At 40.5% G+C, this 15,530-nt stretch overlaps 1 protein-coding gene across 4 annotated transcripts in view; it reads right to left on the bottom strand.

The window, feature by feature from the left end:
• PRDM5 (PR/SET domain 5) overlaps positions 1–15,530 on the bottom strand; it is a 267,629-nt gene that overhangs the window by 17,152 nt on the left and 234,947 nt on the right. For all 4 annotated transcript variants that reach the window (XM_069593363.1, XM_069593364.1, XM_069593366.1 and 1 more), the window contains one exon: positions 1,810–1,914. In XM_069593363.1, the coding sequence (XP_069449464.1) occupies positions 1,810–1,914 (105 nt within the window). The remainder of the gene's footprint in view (positions 1–1,809; positions 1,915–15,530) is intronic.

Here is a 15,530-nt window from a genome sequence, read left to right as displayed (position 1 = left end):
GGCTGCACATTACTGTCAATGTACTAAGTGCCACTAAACGGTGCACTTTAAAATAGATAATTTTATGTGAATTTCATTTTGATTCTTTAAAAAATCGTCTTGGTGGGGGTGGAGAACACATACATTGAAGGTTGGATGTAATAAGAAGCAGTGAGGTGAAGGTGTAGGCTACGAACTGCTATTGGGAACCAAAACAGAGGAGGCAACGGATTTGAGAACTGTTAATACTTAGGACGGAGCTGGCTGGCAGCGGGGTGAGAAAGGATGACTTCTATCTCGAATAAGTAGGTTAAGAGGACAAGACTGAACAGCCAGCCAGTTCTCTGAGCAGGCTGAATTTCAGGGAAGTTTTGGAGGCATTAAACTTGCATCTTTCCTCAGTAAACCAGTCCAGACTGCAGATAAGGCCCAGAGAGATGAACATCTGATAGAAGTAAATGGGATAGAAGTAGATGGAAAACATCATGCTTGTAAGATAATTGTTTAAAAAGTAACACCATGGTCCAGTACGTAGTAGACTAAGGAAGTAGTCTACAAAGATATTCAGCATAAATAAAAGTCAGGTAGTGTGATGGTAGAAAGATGTCATTATACAGTTAATATTTCATTTCTCATGTCACTTGTGTAGTTGTGTAACTAAATGATCCAAATAAGTTTTGTTTTTATGAAAATGATTCCAGTGAAAGCACCAATGGATTGAATACTCAATCCATTAAGCTGTTAAACTGACTGTACCCCCTGTTCCGGATAGAGCTCTCCATGTGTGCATTTCGTTTTCCACCAATAGTCCTCTCCTTAACAGAAGTTCACTGTTGATAAATGTGTTTTTTGTGAGCAGTCCCCTGGGAATACACTGCTGCCTTAACCTTACCACCAGAGCTTCATGGAAAGACAAGGAAAGCAGTGTATATGTCTATGATTTCCATTCATACAGACTGCTTACCCCACCCTTTACTCTGCAGAGTATGCCAAGGGGACGAGTCCTCCAGTCTCCCTTGACACTGAAAGATAACTGTGAACTGGGCAACATCACACATCACAACTTCGAAGTTTCTTTTTACACTAAACTACAACAATACTTTGTTTTCGCTATTTCTGTATTAGAAATAAGTGTTTTCCCTAACACCAGTGTCAACTTTCTGTCAACTGTCAATCTTACAGAAGAAAATGGTGACGCTGTTCATCGATAAACCATTTTTCTCTAAATTAATCAATGATCCAATTCATTTTACTGACAAGGGTAGTATTTCTGTCCTTTCATTAATAATGTGAACAACTACGTTGATAATTTCATTTCACTTCAAATGTCATAAGCAGAAAATCTAAGCAATTAGCAGTGACACTTTTTAAAGCAGTTTATACTTGTTTTAGAAATTCATTGTTTGGCTTTAACAAAATAAATAAAAATATCTATAACCAGTTAAATCTCTGGTTAACTATAATCAACCTATCAAAAGACTTGGCCAGACACACGAAACCTGTCTTAGTCATCATGCATTTATACCTTAGAATAACAACCCAATTGCATTAAAACAGGGTACAAGTATGTCTTAAAGAAAATTGAAGTTCATGGGCTGCCAGAAAACTAGGGTAAAAAAACATGCTACAACATGGTTACACAGACTATGCAATCAAAAGGAATAAGGAGAACAGACATTAATGGACAGACTAGCACTGTAAAGTGTGTACACACACACACACTCACTCACTCACACGTGCACGAAAGGACGCATGGATACATCCCCACGTATGTATCTCCTGTCTCTGGAGGTTACAGGAGGACGACAGGAAGCAGGGAAGCACACTCACGTCGCACTGGAAAGGCTTCTCCCCGGTATGCGTCCTCGTGTGCTCGTCCAGGCCGCGCTTCTGGCTGAAGGCCTTGCCGCACTCTGAGCACTTGTACGGCTTCTCCTGCAGTCAGGGAAGAGGCCAGGAATGCGAGTGAGTGCAGGGCCGTCCTCAGGAAGGGGTACATCGGGGCGCATTTTAGCTAGCTCTGCAAGGTGCAGCAGCACACTCACAGGTGCCATGAATTCTTATAAATCTGCAGCGGAAAACAGGAGTACACAAAACCTGCTGGGCAGCCTTAAGACTACCACGTGGTTCACAGCTCCAGCATCGGAGTCACTACCTTTCTTTCCATTCAGTCCTGACTGTCCAAAGGAAGATTCTGCAGGATTGCTGTGACCTAACCACTTGCTAGACTGAACTCTGAGGTTTTCTTTCCATCTTGGAGAGCCTGCTAAAAGGGCATCGTCGAAACAAACAGTTTGGGACCCCTGGCTTACATGCTGCAAACTGTTCACTGTCTCAAAGGGATTCCTGGAAATGAAAGCCCAGAGCAAAGGTTAACAAATTTTGAGGGTAAGTTTAAGACCTTAGAACTAGACTGTGACTTTAAGAATTTTCATATTGTCCAATATTTTTTTCCTAGGAAGGATGTTCTTTTAAAAAATCTAAATTACTTTTAAAAATGAGGCATTATTTATAACTGATCATAGACTCTTAAGGAAAAGAGTATCTCCACAGAACAAGGAAAAAAAATACCCAAATTCCTTAGCCATCTTGATACCAGAAACTTAAGCCATCATCTTTTAAGCTTGAAATAAATTGCAAAATAAATTAATTCACATTGTTTCATTAAAACAGCTGGCCAGTTACTAAATAGAGCATTGATAAAAAGATTTGTTTAAAATTGCAATAAGATTTTTTTTCAAATATAGCTTAAAATATTGCTATAGATGCTTTTTGAATTGAGGTACTATGTATATAGTTTTAAATATCATGTTTCTATGTATATTTTCCCCTTAGTATTGAAAAGACTATTATAAAAATATTCAGACCTATAAAACAGTATGTAAATAATCACATATGTACACCCACCAGCTGGCTTAAGAAATGGAATATTTTTATGAACACATGTACCTCCTATTTATTCATTCTTAATGAGTATAGTGGAGAAGGAAATGGCACCCCACTCCAGTACTCTTGCCTGGAAAATCCCATGGATGGAGGAGCCTGGTAGGCTACAGTCCATGGGGTTGCAAAGAGTTGGACACGATTGAGTGACTACACTTTCACTTTTCACTTTCATGCACTAGAGAAGGAAATGGCAACCAACTCCAGTGTTCTTGCCTGGAGAATCCTAGGGACAGAGGAGCCTGGTGGGCTGCCGTCTACGGGGTCGCACAGAGTCAGACATGACTGAAGTGACTTAGCAGCAATGAGTATAGCATTACATTCGCTGGCAACACCACAATTTGCTTATGTACATTCTGCTGTGATGGATATTCAAGTTTTCACCAATTTTTCATTCTTATAAATAATGATATTCTGAACATTCTTACAAGTGTATACTTGAACACAGATGAGCAATCATAATTTCCTACAGTATGTATATCTAGAGGTGGGACTGCACCTTCAGCATTCCCATAAAAGGGAATGGCCAAGTAGCTCTACAAAACAAATAACCATTTTAGGGAATCATCTGGCGGTCCGGTGGTTAAGACTCTGTGCTCCCAGCGTGGGCGCACAGGTTTGATCCCTGGTCAGGGAATTAAGATCCTACGTGTGGCAATGATGAGCCTGTGCATGGCAACAAAGATTCCATGTGCCACAAGTAAGACCCGGAGCAGCCAAATAAACACATATTTTTAAAGAAAGATGCATCATTTTAAAAACAACTTTACACTTCAATATCTAGTATATTCTTAGAATTCTATTGCTGTAGTTAAAAATTTTGAAACTCATGTACACAATGATGATATATAAATTTAAAACTATGACACTCCTGGAAAATAAGACCTTTTATCATTTGAAAGTGACTTTTATCTATATCATCCTTTTCACCTTAAAATAATTTGTTATTAATATAGCTATAAAAGCTTTTTAAAATTAGTATTTTGTGAGGGTTGGGAGACTTGTTGAAATGTTGGTCAAAGGTACAAATTTGGAGTTAGAAGGTAAGTTTGGAGACTCAATGCACAGCAATGTGAATATAGTCAACCGTACTGTAGTATATACTGCAAAGCTGAAAAAAGACTAGAGCCTAAATGTTCTTACAACAGAAATGATAATTATGTGACATGATGGAGGTTTTAGCTAACACTATGATGTAATCATATTGCAATAAACAAACATACCAAATCAACGTTGCGCACCTTAGCGTTATATGTCAATTATATCTCACTTTAAAAATAGAGGAAATAGTATTTGCCTAGTTATTTCCATCTTTTTTACTTTCAAACAGTCTATATCTTAGGTACGACGAGCATCTGTTATAAATACCATACAACTGAAAAATTTTAATCTAAACTTATGTCACTTTTCCAAGTTAGTGAGTTTTGCTTTTTATTACTTTTTGTTATTATTAAACTTTGTATGTGAGAATATATCACCACTATAATAAAATACAACAGGATATTTATTTATTAATATTTATCATTATTAATAATACATTTAAATAGTTTCTAACATTTTATTTTGTGCTTTGCTTTTATCTTTCTGTTTCCTGAGATTTTCTCCCTTATATTTTCTTACATGTTTTGGGTTGATCCCGTGCTACTGTAGAACTTACAGACTCATCTCCACTCTTTTCGTGGTTACTCTTAAAATTTTTTTTTTACTATGTCAGTGAAGTGGCTCAGTCATGTCCGACTCTTTGCAACCCCATGGACTGTAGCCTATCAGGCTTCTCAGTCCATGGAATTTTCCAGGCAAGAGTACTGGAGTGGGTTGCCATTTCCTTCTACACAGGATCTTCCCAACCGAGGGATTGAACCCGGGTCTCTAGGGTCATTGCGGGCAGACACTTTACTGTCTGAGCTACCAGGGAAGCTCTACTATGTATGTTTAACATAATCTAAAGTTCTTATGTTTTCCCATGTACTAATTAGTATGCCGTGTATAGAATGCCTTTTCATGTTATGTGTTCAGTTCAGTTGCTCAGTTGTGTCTGACTCTTTGCGATCCCATGAATCACAGCACGCCAGGCCTCCCTGTCCATCACCAACTCCCAGAGTTCACTCAGACTCATGTCCATCGAGTCGGTGATGCCATCCAGCCATCTCGCCCTCTGTCGTCCCCTTCTCCTCCTGCCCCCAATCCCTCCCAGCATCAGGGTCTTTTCCAATGAGTCAACTCTTTGCATGAGGTGGCCAAAGTACTGGAGTTTCAGCTTTAGAATCAGTCCTTCCAATGAACACCCAGGACTGATCTCCTTCAGAATGGACTGGTTGGATCTCCTTGCAGTCCAAGGGACTCTCAAGAGTCTTCTCCAACACCACAGTTCAAAAGCATCAATTCTTCAACACTCAGCTTTCTTTATAGTCCAACTCTTACATCCATACATAACTACTGGAAAAACCATAGCCTTGACTAGACGGACTTTTGTTGGCAAAGTAATGTCTCTGCTTTTTAATATACTGTTGAGGTTGGTCATAATTTTTCTTACAAGGAATAAGCATCTTTTAATTTCATGGCTGCAGTCACCATCTGCAGTGATTCTGGAGCCCCCAAATAAAGCCAGCCACTGTTTCCAGTGTTTCCCCCTCTATTTGCCATGAAGGAGTTGGTGATGGACAGGGAGGCCTGGTGTGCTGCAATTCTTGGGGTTGCAAAGAGTTGGACATGATTGAGTGACTGAACTGAACTGAACTGAATGGACTGGATGCCATGATCTTACTTTTCTAAATGTTGAGTTTTAAGCAAACTCTTCACTCTCCTCTTTCACTTTCATCAAGAGGCTTTTTAGCTCCTCTTCACTTTCTGCCATAAGGGTGGTGTCATCTTCATATCTGAGGTTATTAATATTTCTCCCGGCAATCTTGATTCCAGCTTGTGCTTCTTCCAGCCCAGTGTTTCTCATGATGTGCTCTGCATAAAATCTAAATAAGCAGGGTGACAATATACAGCCTTGACGTACTCCTTTTCCTATTTGGAACCAGTCTGTTGTTCCCTGTCCAGTTCTAACTGTTGCTTCCTGACCTGCATACAGTTTTCTCAAGAGGCAGGTCAGGTGGTCTGGTATTCCCATCTCTTTCAGAATGTTCCACAGTTTGTTGTGATCCACACAGTCAAAGGCTTTGGCATAGTCAATAAAGCAGAAGTAGATGTTTTTCTGGAACTCTCTTGCTTTTTTGATGATCCAGTGAATGCTGGTAATGTGATCTCTGGTTCCTCTGCCTTTTCTAAATCCAGTTTGAATATCTGGAAGTTCACAGTTCACGTATTGTTGAAGCCTGGTTTGGAGAAATTTGAGCATTATTTTACTAGAGTGTGAGATGAGTGCAATTGTGCGGTAGTTTGAGCATTCTTTGCCATTGCCTTTCTTTGGGATTGGAATAAAAACTGACCTTTTCCAGTTCTGTGGGCCACTGCTGAGTTTTCCAGATTTGTTGGCAAAATGAGTGCAGCATTTTCACATCATAATCTTTCAGGATTTGAAATTGCTCAACTGGAATTCTATCACCACCACTAGCTTTGTTTGTAGTGATGCTTCCTAAGGCCCACTTGACTTCCCATTCCAGAATGTCTGGCTCTAGGTGAGTGATCACACCATCGTGATGATCTGGCTTGTGAAGATCTACACACTAAAAATTTCTTTACTTTTCCTGTGTTCTTATGTATTTGAATTTCCAAGGATCAGCTGAGAGTAAATTGTGATTTTGACTGAAAATGGCTTTGTTTCCCATTTTTTTGAATGAAAGCCTATAAACTCAATTAGGTCTTTTTATTTCTCATTTTTCTTAACCTGTCTTAGCCATTTCCATCTCTTTGTATTGCTGCTGCTGCTGCTAAGTCACTTCAGTCGTGTCCGACTCTGTGAGACCCCATAGACGGCAGCCCACCAGGCTCCCCCGTCCCTGGGATTCTCCAGGCAAGAAGACTGGAGTGGGTTGCCATTTCCTTCTCCAATGCATGAAAGTGAAAAGTGAAAGGGAAGTTGCTCAGTCATGTCTGACCCTTAGCATGGACTGCAGCCTACCAGGCTCCTCCATCCATGGGATTTTCCAGGCAAGAGTACTGGAGTGGGGTGCCACTGCCTTCTCCACTTTGTACTGCACTCTATGTATTTCTTTAGAATGACTTGATCAGTTCTCTTCAGGTATGAATAACAAATATCTAATAAGATCATTTGAGTTATTGTATTTTTAAGTTCTAGAACTTTTCATTTAGCTCTTTTCAATTATGCTTACTTTTTAATACAATCTTGCTTTTTTTTCATGCTGCTCATGCCTATTTTAAAATATTCTAGGCATTTATACAATTTTTAAAATCAGATAAACCCTTATCTTATGTGCTTTTGAAGTTCAGTTCTGCTTCTTGTGGTTTCTCCTGTCTCCCACTCATGGCTCTTGTTTCCTTGGGTGTTCCTGGAATTTGGAATCATGAACTCATGTTTGGTGGCCCTTATCTGTTAAAATCCTGTGACCCCTCAGATTGAGGGTAAGTCCCTCCAGACAGCATTTGTGTTCGCTTCTGCCAGGGACCATAGGATGCTATCAATCAAAGATCATTTTAAGTTTATTTCTTGCCTAAGGGTTTCTGGCCAGGCTAGCATTTTAAGTCTGAACTCCAAACACACTTGAGGGAAGGGCTGTGGTTACAAACTCTAAGGAGACCTCTTTCTCTAGACAGCAATTAGCTCAAAACAACTGAACGTCCCAAGCATCTGTTTGTCAAAGGTAGATTATCTCCAGTCTCTGATTCATTTTGAGCATAGACTCTCTGGTATCCCAGAACTATGGTGGAATATGGCTCCATCCTGCCATCTAACCTGAACCCAAAGCTTGTCTCCGTTTCTATCACCATGAAAAATCAAGCCTTGAGTTTACTGAAACTGCAGACACCCTGCAAAACACTGCATCCTCAGCCTGACCTCAGCACTCTGGACTCGGGTTCCAGCTTTGTCTGTTGGGTACTGGAGATCACACTGTTTTATTTGCTGTTATTCATATATTTGCTGTTTGCTTTATTTTATCCAGCATTGATAGGTGTTTTGTATAGAGCATCTTTTCCAGGATATGAAGTCTACCATATTGCCAGAAATAAAGGTAACTGTACATCTAATTTTCAGGATATGAAAAACAGATTTTAATTAGCTGTACACAATCAACAGAAAGAAGTAACTGTGTTTTCTTGGCAATCTAAGGAATATGTTTACGGCTTTCCCTCTCTAGTCTGAATAAGAGCAATCTCTTTTCAAAAGTTGCATTATTCTTAGCATCTATTATCTCTTCAACTGTTGCCCAGTTTAAAGAAAAATTTTTAAAGGAAATATGTAGTTCTAAGTGTTTAGGTCAGAAGTTTTCCTCCCCTGGAAAAAAAAAAAAGCGTTTATACCAGAGGAAGAGCCAGGATATTACAGGTCACTTATCTTAAATTTAAGAACATCAAATGAACTCAAATAGAAGGAAATAAATGCATTTTATTTCTCAAAAAAGAAACCCTCATCTCCATTCCTTCCTAATTTCTTCCATTCCTCCCAATAAGCTAAGGTTAAGAAATACCGCTCTTCATATGGTAAACACAGAGGAGCAGAGAGAATAAGCTGAGTAGTCCAGGGTGTATTATTACAAAGGCTCTATTGTTGCTTTTCCTTCCTTTGAAAATTGTGACAATGATCTTTGCTGCTTTAGAATGTTCCTGCGTACACTTAACCCTAACCTAACAGTCCAGACGAATCCAGGCTTGTGTGCACGGGTGCACAAGAACTTCAATTCTAATCGTCACTGCCTATGCCTGCCGTAAGGTGCACTGGAGATGATGGCTGGATAATCAGTGGTGACAAGACAGGAGACCACGTGACGGAGAAAGCTTAGGAAGCCATAACAGGCTTCTGACTTCCTACTATCAGGTTAGGCAGCAGAGTATCTATTAATAAATGCCGCCTTCTTGAGGGCACACCAGAAAACCACCTGCAGGCTCATGTGGCTGGGGCAGGCATGTCTGGCTGCCGCTGGACCTCCGAAAGCCCCGCCGCTCCTCTGCCACAGAGAACACACACAGTGCCATCATTTCAACGTTAGTCACATCCCGACTGCACTACTTCTCTTCTTCTATCTTTCTCTCCATTATGAAAAATTTAAATTGGGCACAAAGTCTAATCCAAAGAAGTAGGAAGGAAATTGTTTATAACACTGTTTCAGAGTGGAGTGGAATGCATAGTATAAATCACACGTTTTAACTCATTAGCTAGATTTAACTGGAGAAAAAATGATTAGGTTCTTGATTAATTCTATTTCTAAATGATTAAACAGATTACCTGACAAATAGCTTGTCCTTTGTCATTGTAACTGGGGAGTCTTTACTAAATGGAGACAATCTGTTTGTCAGTTAAACAGCATCATCTATCAAAGGCAGAATTCATCAGCAGTCTAATTAGCCAGGCTTTAATCAAATAACATTTGGCAGAATTCATTCAGAAGGTAGGATTTATAAAGCTCTATACCCTACACCATGTGATGCAGCTAATAAAAGGTCATATTTCTGAGCAAAGACCTATGTCTTAAAAGAACAGAAACTTCAAATGTTACATTTTTGCCAAAACAAACTGAATTAAAAAAATTCAACATCATGAGAGGGCTCTGAAGAAAAAAAGAAGTCACACTGTTTGTAAATTTTGCAGGGATCTGAGTGCTGAAGTTCTTTGAAACAGAAATTTATTGGAGGCTTCCTTGTAGTTAAGAACTGCTTGCCAGGAGGTAAAGAAGCACGCCCCACTATCACACAGACTACCAAGACAAGGATGGATCGTGGATAGATTATATACATCTGCAGACGCACCACCCAAAGGTTCCCTAGGACTGTTTTCATGCTAGGCCACATCAAACAGAAACACGACATATAAATGAGCATTTCCCCTTGTTGTCAGAGGTCAACATAAACAATGTCAGGAAATCATGCAATGTTGGTTAGTAACTTGTTCATGGCACTGGTAGCCTGACTCCAATACAATTAAAAAGGAAACCTAGTGAGCAATTAAAAGAACCCAGGACAACTAGGGATACATGGTGAGGACTGTCAGAGTCTGTGGTGAAAGGAAACCTAGTGAGCAATTAAAAGAACCCAGGACAACTAGGGATACATGGTGAGGACTGTCAGAGTCTGCGGTGTTCTGAACATACAGTTTTCTTATGAGTGGGTTCAAGCTGTGAAACACTCAGTTGTTATATCTTATATGAATGCACTTGATGGACAAAGCTTTTCTCTATTTGTCTTGCTCAAAGCTGCAATGAGACCAAGAGTGTCTATGCTGTTAATGAAATAATTTCCATGTGAGCAACTTGCATATCAAGGTCAATTTAAAAGATACTCATGAGGAGAAATCAGATATAGAAACAAATGTCTCTGACTCACTCTCTCTCACACACACACACGTAAAAATTAAATTATCCTTTGTTACAAATTTCATTTGATTACTTTTTGTAGATTAAGGTAACTTACAGCTAGCTATTCCCTGGTAGCTTAGCTGGTTAAGAATCCACTTGCAATGCAGGAAACCTCAGTTCTATTCCTGGGTCAGGAAGATCCACTGGAGAAGAGATAGGCTACCCACTCCAGTACTCTTGGGCTTCCCTTGTGGCTCAGCTGGTAAAGAATCCGCCTGCAACGCGGGAGACCTGGATTCGATCCCTAGGTTGGGAAGATCCCCTGGAAGAAGGCACGACAACCCACTCTCCAGTATCCTTGCCTGGAGAATCCCCCCACACAGAGGAGCCTGCCATGCTACAGTTCATAGGATTACAAAAAGTCAGATATGACTGAGCGACTAAGCACAGCACACACATAGCTGTTAATATTTACCCTGTTAGAGTTCAAGAAAAAAGGCTTTTACCAGATAATCATCTCCTGTATCTAAGCTTAAAAAGAAATCCAAAACCCTTCATGAAGCAGAGGTTCATGAATTTCTTATATATGAATTATGAAATTCTGAAATGCATGAATTTCATTTTGGTAAGTCATAAATTTTTTAGATATGAAATATCTAAATAAAGATTCTCTTAAGTTTCGGGTTCTCCACTCTCTCAGCTGCTATAGCAGTGGATCCCATTCATGGATGACAGCCTTGCCGTGGCAAAGGAGCTTGTGTAACCGAATGAAGCTGTGAGCCATATTGTCAGGGTCATCCAACATGGACGGGTCATAGTGAAAAGTGGTCTGACAAAACGTGGTCTACTGAAGGAGGAATGGCAAACCACTCCAGTATTCCTGCTGTGAGAACCCCATTAATAGTATCAAAAGGCAAAAAAAAATGTGACCCCAGAAGATGAGACTCCCAGATGGGAAGGCAACCAATACGCTACTGGGGAAGAATGGAGGGCACTTTCTGATAGGTCCAGTAAGAACGAAGCAGCTGAGCCAAAGCAGAAACGATGCTCAGTATAGATGTACCTGCAGGTGAAAGCAAAGTCGAATGGTGTAAAGAACCACACTACACAGAGCCTTGGAACGTTAGGGTCCATGAATCAGGGTAAACTGGATGTGGTGAGCAGGACATGGCAAGTGAGCATCAACATCTTAGTAATCAGTGAACTAAAATGAACTGGAATAGGCAAATGTAATTCAGATGACCATTATATTTACTCTTGTGGGTTAAGAATCCCTTAGAAGAAATGGGAGTAACCCTCATGGTCAACAAAAGACCCCAAAATGCAGTACTTGGGTGCAATCTCAAAAACAACAGAATGTTCTCAGTTCATTTCCAAGGCAAATCATTCAAAGTCACTGTAATCCAACTCTATGTCCCAGAAGCGAAGTTGAATGGTTCTGTGAACATCTACAAGACCTTCTAGAACTAAGACCAAAATTAGATGTCTTTTTCATCACAGGCGATCGGAATGCAAAAGTAGGAAGTCAAGAGATACCTGGATACAGTAACGGGCAAGTTTGGTTTTAGAGCACAAAAGGAAGCAGGGCAAAGGCTACCAGTTTTGTCAAAAGAATGCACTGGTCATAGTAAATCTCCTCTCTTCCAACAACACAAGAGACGACTACACATGAACATCACCAGATGGTCAATATCAAAATCAAACTGATTATATTCTTTACAGTCAAAGATGGAGAAGCTCTATACAGTCAGCAAAAACAAGACTGGGAGCTGACTGTGGCTCAGACCATCAGCTCCTTATTGCTTAAACTGAAGAAAGTAGGGAAAACCAGTAGGCCATTCAGGTATAAACTAAATCAAATTTTTTGATTATACAGTGGAAGTGACAAATACATTTAAGGGATCAGATCTGGTAGACAGAGTGCCCGAAGAACTATGGACAGAGGTTCATAACACTGTACAGAAGGTAGTGACAAAAACCATCCCAAAGAAAAAGAAATACAAGAAGGCAAAGTGGTTTTCTGAGGAGACTTACAAATAGCTGAGAAAAGAATAGAAGCAAAATGCAAGGGAGAAAGGGAATATACCAAACTGAATGCAGAGTTCCAGAGAATATCAAGGAGAGGCAAGGAGGCCTTCTTAAGTGATCAATGCAAAGAAATAGAGGAAAACAATAGAATGGGAAAGACCAGAGATCTCTTCAAGAAAATTAGAGATATCAAGGGAACATTTCATGAAAGGATGGGTACAATGAAGGACAGAAATAGTAAGGACCTAACAGAAGCAGAAGAGATTAAGAAGAGGTAGCAAGAATACACAGAAAAACTATACAAAAAAGGTCTTAATAACTGAGATAACCACCATAGTGTGATCACTCACCTAAAGTCAGATATCCTGGATGTCAAGTGGGCCTTAGGAATCATTACCATGAACAAAGCTAGTGGAGATGATGAAATTCCAGCTGAACTACTGAAAATCCTACAAAATGAGCTGTTAAAGTGCTGCATTCAATATGTCAGCAAATTTGGAAAATTCAGCAGTGGCCATAGGACTGGAAAAGGTCAGTTTTCATTCCAATCCCAAAGAAGGGCAGTGCCAAAAAATATTCAAACTATGGTACAAATGCACCTTATTTCACATGCTAGCAAGGTCGTGCCCAAAATCCTTCAAGTTAGGTTTCAGCAATATGTGAAGCAAGTACTTTTAGTAGTACCAGCTGGGTTTAGAAAAGGCAGAGGAACCAGAGATCAAATTACCAATAGTCTCTGGATCATAGAGAGAGCAAGAGTATTCCAGAAAAAAACCATATATTTCTGCTTCACTGACAAACTGTGGCAAATTCTTAAAGAAATGGGAATATCAAACCACCTCACCTATCTCCTGATAAATCTGTACACAGGTAACAACAAACAGTTAGAACTGGACGTGAAACAACAGACTGGTTCAAAATTGGGAAAGGAGTATGTCAAGGCTATTTATTGTCACCCATACTTAACTTACATGCAGAGTGAAAGTGAAGTCACTCAGTTGTGTCTGACTCTTTGCAACCCCATGGACTGTGGCCTACCAGGCTCCTTCATCCATGGGATTTTTTAGCCAAGAGTAGTGGAGTGGGTTGCCATTTCCTTCTCCAAGGGATCTTCCCAACCCAGGGATCGAACCCAGGTCTCCCACACTGCAGGCAGATGCTTTACCGTCTAAGCCAACAGGGAAGCCCATATGCAGAGTTCATCATGCCAAATGCCGCCACGCTGGAAGCATCACAAGCTGCAATCAAGATTGCTGGGGGAAACATCAACAACCACAGATATGCAGATGATACCTCTCTAATGGCATAAAGTGGAGAAGAATTAAAGGGCCTCTTGATCAGGGTAAAAGAGGAGAGTGAAAAAGCTAGCTTAAAACTCAACATTCTAAAAACAAAGATCATGATATTTGGTCCCATCAGTTCAGTTCAGTTCAGTCGCTCAGTTGTGTCTGACTCTTTGCGACCCCATGAATCACAGGATGCCAGGCCTCCCTGTCCATCACCAACTCCCGGAGTTCACTCAGACTCACGTCCATCGAGTCAGTGATGCGATCCAGCCATCTCATCCTCGGTCATCCCTTTCTCCTCCTGCCCTCAATCCCTCCCAGCATCAGAGTCTTTTCCAATGAGTCAACTCTTTGCATGAGGTGGCCAAAGTACTGCAGTTTCAGCTTTAGCATCATTCCTTCCAAAGAACACCCAGGGCTGATCTCCTTTGGAATGGACTGGTTGGATCTCCTTGCAGTAGCAAATAGGGTAAAAAGTGGAAGCAGATTTTATTTTCTCGCCTTTAAATTAAATGCCGCTTGCTCCTTGGAAGGAAGGCTATGACAAAGCTAGGCAGAGACCTAAAAAGCAGAGACACTGCTTTGCTGACAAAGGTCCATGTAGTCAAACCTATGGTTTTTCCAGTAGTCATGTGTGGATGTCCAAGTTGGACCATAAAGAAGGCTGAGCACTGACGAATTGATGCTTTTGCATTATGCTGCTGGAGAAGACTCTTGAGGGTCCCCTGGAGAGCAAGGAGATCAAACCAGTCAATCCTAAAGGAAATCAACCCTGTACTTTGGCCACCTGATGGGAAGAGCCTACTCACTGGAAAAGACCCTGATGCTGGAAAGACTGAAGTAGGAAGAGAAGGGGACGACAGAGAATGAGATGGTTGGATGGCATCACTGATTCAATGGACATGAGTTTGAGCAAGCTCTAGGTGACAGTGAAGGACAGGGAAGCCTAGTGTACTGCTGTCTATGGGGTCGCAATGAGTTGGACACAAGTTAGTGACTGAAGAGCAACAGCAACATAGCAGTGCTTGACTTCCTCCTGTTGAAAAAACTATAAACTTGGCAGAGATAAAATGGGAAACTTGTAAATAAAAGGGCTGCATTATATTTTTAAAGGATTTCAGGCAATGTCATATAACCCTCAAACTTTTCCATCTGCAAAATGTCTCACTAATTTCCAGAGTGGATATGGTGGCTCCAGATGATTTACAGACAATTTTAGCCTCTTTCCAGCTTGCACCTTGACAAGACATGCGTGTATGCATGCATGCTCAGTCGTGTCTGACTCTTTCCGACCCCATGGACTGCAGCCCGCCTGGCTCCTCTGTCCATGGAATTCTCCAGGCAAGAATACTGGAGTGGGCTGCCATTTCCTTATCTAGGGATCTTCCCAACCCAAGGATCACACGCATGTCTCTTGCATCTCCTGCACTGGCAAGCACTGCACCACCTTGACAAAGACCCATTTGCCAAACCTTCCTTAGACAAGGCATAAGGTTCCACTGGGGTCTAGAGCAGGGTTTCTCAGCCACAGAACTACTGATATCTAGGGCAGGTAATCTTTTGTTTAGTGATGGAGCAGGGGACTGTCCTATGCGTCCAGGAGATATAAATAGCAAACATACCCAAATTAGGACTACTCAAAATATCTGTTTTTTCACCACTAAGAATGATGTTTGCTGCTACTTTGCCACACATGGCCTTTATTATGTTGAGGCAGATTATTTTATGCACACTTTCTGGAGATATATTATAAATCGGTATTGAATTTTGTCAAAAGCTTTTTCTGCATCTATTAAGATGATTATATGGTTTTTATTCTTCAATTGGTTATTATGGTATATCACATTGATTGATTCATATATACTGAAAAATCCTTGACTCC

This window comes from Ovis canadensis, chromosome 6, assembly GCF_042477335.2.
Source record: "Ovis canadensis isolate MfBH-ARS-UI-01 breed Bighorn chromosome 6, ARS-UI_OviCan_v2, whole genome shotgun sequence".
NCBI lineage: Eukaryota > Metazoa > Chordata > Mammalia > Artiodactyla > Bovidae > Ovis > Ovis canadensis.
The sequence above is the reverse complement of the archived record's forward strand: the minus strand, read 5'-3'. Positions and strand labels throughout refer to the sequence as shown.